Source organism: Corvus brachyrhynchos, unplaced genomic scaffold (assembly GCF_000691975.1).
Source record: "Corvus brachyrhynchos isolate BGI_N302 unplaced genomic scaffold, ASM69197v1 scaffold148, whole genome shotgun sequence".
Taxonomy (NCBI): Eukaryota; Metazoa; Chordata; class Aves; order Passeriformes; family Corvidae; genus Corvus; species Corvus brachyrhynchos.
The window spans coordinates 2905828-2909734 of record NW_008239785.1 but is presented as its reverse complement, the minus strand read 5'-3'; the positions used below and the strand labels follow the sequence as shown (position 1 = coordinate 2909734).

The 3907-nt window shown below is 61.4% G+C and overlaps 1 protein-coding gene across 1 annotated transcript in view; it reads right to left on the bottom strand.

Moving 5' to 3' along the window:
- Positions 1 to 3907, bottom strand: part of CASKIN2 (CASK interacting protein 2) — a 28972-nt gene that overhangs the window by 2225 nt on the left and 22840 nt on the right. The window contains exons 10-18 of the mRNA XM_017743182.1: positions 3848 to 3906; positions 3442 to 3624; positions 2903 to 3024; positions 2376 to 2451; positions 2169 to 2263; positions 1834 to 1944; positions 1630 to 1731; positions 1245 to 1383; positions 5 to 910 (exon numbers count right to left, since the gene is read on the bottom strand). Coding sequence (XP_017598671.1) covers positions 5 to 910; positions 1245 to 1383; positions 1630 to 1731; positions 1834 to 1944; positions 2169 to 2263; positions 2376 to 2451; positions 2903 to 3024; positions 3442 to 3624; positions 3848 to 3906 — 1793 coding nt within the window. The remainder of the gene's footprint in view (positions 1 to 4; positions 911 to 1244; positions 1384 to 1629; positions 1732 to 1833; positions 1945 to 2168; positions 2264 to 2375; positions 2452 to 2902; positions 3025 to 3441; positions 3625 to 3847; position 3907) is intronic.

Here is a 3907-nt window from a genome sequence, read left to right as displayed (position 1 = left end):
GAGCGCTTCTTGTGCTTCAAGCCTTCGCCCCCGTTGTGCTGCTCCCCGGCCACGGGGGCTGTGGTGGGCGGCTCCGGGGGGGCGCACTGGCTGTGCAGGTAAGAGAAGCCTTTTTGGGCTGACGTCTGCAGGCTGCTCTTCTGTCCAGGGGAGACGGAGGGGTATGGGTGTGCCAGGGCCTTGGGCTGCTCTGCTCCCAGGACGGACGGGACTGTTGGGGATTTCAGGGAGACATGCGGGTACATGAAGACGTAGGGGGCTGTTCCCTTGCTGGGAGTCTGGGGAGGAGTACAGGGAGTGACTGCTGGAGTCCCGGCTCCTTTCTGAGCCACAGGCCGGGAGTACTGATCCGTGCCTTCAGGTAGGTTCCTCTCCTTGAGAGGGCTGCCCCCGCCGCCATTGGCAAAGCCATTCAGCCCCTCAGGGGACAGGAGCTTCCCGTAGGGCTCAGGGCTGGGCCGGCCCTGCAGGCTGACCGGGCTCTCCTTGCTGCGGGGCGGTGCACAGGACTGCCCACTGCTGCTGCTGCTCTCGCCGCTGCCCAGGCTCTCCTGTGAGGGGCTGGAGAGGCGCCGGGACAGCACATTGTCCTGCGAGTGCCCCGAGCCCCGTGACCGCACCCCGATGCTCTCCTGGCTCCGTGACATTCCCTGGCTGCTCTTGATGCCGAGTGTCTCGTGGCAGCTGTTGGACATGGCCGTCTGGAGCTCGTAGCTGAGCTCGCTGTCCTGGAAGGTTGTCATTTTGGGTGTGTGTGGGGACTGGCACTCCCCATTCTCCAGCGACTCGATGGTGACAATGTCCAGGGAACCGGGGACTTTGCGTCTTGCCAGAGTTGCTTCTGCTTGGTTGAGGCTTTTGCGGAGGTCTCTGAGCTTCTTGACAGCCAACATGATCTTCTTCTGGTGGCCTGCAGGAAGGAAAGGGACATCAGGTCAGCTCCAGCCCCCAAGGCCTTTGTTTCCTGGCAAAAAGAGTAGTAGTTATGTCACACACCGGGGCAAAGGCCTCGGGGTTATCCAAACTCTGCCTATGGGAGGAGACAAACTACTGCTGGCATCTACCTGGCTGGGCCCAGCTCCAGCTGGCCAAGGAGAGTTCTTAGGGACAGCTAGGAACTGCCCTTTCCGGGCACTCACGACATGCCTGCACCTCCCAGCCTGAGGGAGAACGGGGCGTGGGGACAGACCTGGGTGGGAAACTTGGCTGCCCTGGGCCACCCCAGCATGGCAGGAGGGACTCACCCAGCTTGTTGATGCCAATCTCTTGCAGATCCTCCCATGTCAGGTCCGTCACGATGGTGATGGAGTCGTAGCCGTTGTTCACCAGCTTTTTGTGGTACTGAGGCAACCCAATGGCACTGAGCCAGTCCATCAGGTCAGCCTGGAGAGAGCATGGAACCACTGCTGTGAGCATCAAGGAATGGGCAGCACCTTCAGCATCCCCTCCCTGCCCTGCCCTGCCCAGGAGACTGTGTTTTTAGGGTGCCTCTGACTGCTTTAATGCAAACAAAGCCATTGCAGTGTGTATTTACTTACAAACCCCATCCTGTCCTATCCTGGGGTCAGAGAGCTCTGAGAAAAAACTTGGAAAAAGGGGGTGACCAAAGCCTCATTGCCAGGGACTCACCGGGATGTAGTTGGGCAGCCACTCAGCGATGCTAAGCTGCCCAATTTCCGTGGAGATCTTCTTCCTGTGGCCTGGTTTGGTCACGCCAATGGCTGTCAGATCCTAATGGGAGCAGAGTGGGGCCGTGGTCAGCATTGGCTCAGGGAGCTCAGAGCAGTGGGTACCCACTGCAGGCAGCTCGGGGTGGGGAAGGAGCTGCCTCACCTCCGGGGTCATGCGGCTGATGGTGGGGACGTCGTAGCCGGCATTGAGGAAGTTGACCGTGTACGACTCCAGCTGGAACTCACGCAGCCAGTTGTAAATGGCTTCTGCATCCTGGGGAGAGGATGGGACACAGAACAGCCCATGATGGTGGCTGCAAGGGCTGGAAGAACCTGGCTGCTCCAGGCACAATGACAGTATCTCCCTGGGCAAGACCCACTTGTCCCCAGTGTCCTCAAGACCCAGTTCTCTGTGTCCCCGCTGCAGTGAGAGCTGAGCTGAGTGCCCCAAACATGGCCCTCTCACCCAGCACACCACTCCCCAGTTGTCCCAGTTACCTTCCCCTCGAGGAGCTGCTCAGGACGCAAGAACTGGTGGGAGAAGAGCCTGTCTCCAGGGGGGCAGCTGCCTGGGGTCTGGAGGCCCTGTGGCCCTGGCAGAAAGGAGAGGGGAGAACTGTCATAGGGGCACTTAAACAGCGAACAGCCCCTAGGGCTGGGAGGACAGCTGTCCCCAAGGCCCCATGGAGTAGGGACAGCTCTCACCTGCCGGGGAGGTCCCATTGTGTGGCTCTGATCCCAAAAGGTGTTGCTGAAGGTCATCACCAGTGGAGGGCAGAGGCTGAGGGAGAGGAGTGAGTGGAGGAAGGACCCCGCTCTGGAGTCCAGCTTTGTCACACCCCCAGGAGCAGAGTGGGGGTCCCCATGCTGGGCTGCTGGCCACAGCTTCACCCAACAACAGGCTGGTCCCCAGCGAGAGATATGGGCAGGATTTGGCCCAGGGTCTTTTATTATCCTCTCAGGTGACACAGCACATGGTGGAAATGCTGTGTGATGCCAACCACAGCCTCCAGCTCCACTCAGAAAGGCCAGCTGTGCTTTGGGAGACAACTGGGGTCCCCCCAGGAGCATTTCCCTGCTGAATCCTGGCACCAAGTAGGTGTTTGGTGTAGGATACTCAACTCCAGCAGCCCCTCCTTTGCTAGGAGGGGGCATGGAAGCGGATAGGGCTCCATCTCCAGCCTGAGCCAGCACAGGGAAGCAGCACAGGAGGAGCAGGGGCTGGTACCTACCCTGGCATTCTCGATGAGGATGCTGGTGCTCTGCCCATTGGTGCCCTCGGTGCTCTGGCCGCTGCCAGCGCTGCGGATGCTGCCAATGCTGCCCTCGCTGCCCACACTGTTCCTGTCTCCTGCTGCTCGGGGCAAGCAGGGAGCCCGTCAGCAGCACCCCGGGATTGGGGGTAACACAGGGCACAGAGGTCCCCAGCAAGGACCCGTGTGCCAACACAGTGATCCCAGTAAAAAAACAGTCTCCCACAAGATCCCTCCAGCCACAGACAATGCGTCAGTTCCCTCCCACCTCCCAGCATGCACAACACAGACAGGGTGACCTAGGCTGGCAAGGGACACACAGAGGGCTGAGACACAGGGAGAGAAGGGGCTGCTCTAAGGGCTCCCCAAAACTCCCTTTTCCTGCATCTGCTTCCTCTCATCTGGCTGCTTCCCCATGAAGAGGTGGGGGGAGAGTCTCCCCCTGTGCCCCTGCCCAGGTAGGGCTGGGAACAGGGGAAGGTCCCCAGCCCCTCTCCCTCCCCAGGTGCTCCCCTGACCTGAGCTGTCAGGGCCTGGGGCCGTCCGGGTTAGGGTGAGGTGGCCAAAGGCCGCTGGACCGCTCGGGGCCGCTGGGTGCGGACACTCGTCGGGGAGGTGCTGCAGCCCCCCAGGGGGGGCCAGGAGGGCCCCGGGGGGACCCTGGCGCTGCTGCACGGGTGCCACGCGGGGGACAACCATGCCTGCATTCAAAGACAAAACACGCGTGGTCAGAGCTCATGCAGGAGGCAGGGAGGGGGGCAGAGCTGAGCCACAACCCCCAGATTAGTACCCCACCCATGGCACACCCCCCGAGTCCTTCCATTCCCCCCTAGCTAGCCAGGGCTGCAGGGCCTGTCCGACAGGAGGTGCTGGGAAGGCTGGGAAGGTTTCACACAGGGGACTGTCCCCAGGATGGCCACTGACCTGTCCGCTTGCTGATGACTTCAGCAATGGAGGGGGGGAAGTACCCGACCCGATCCGCGC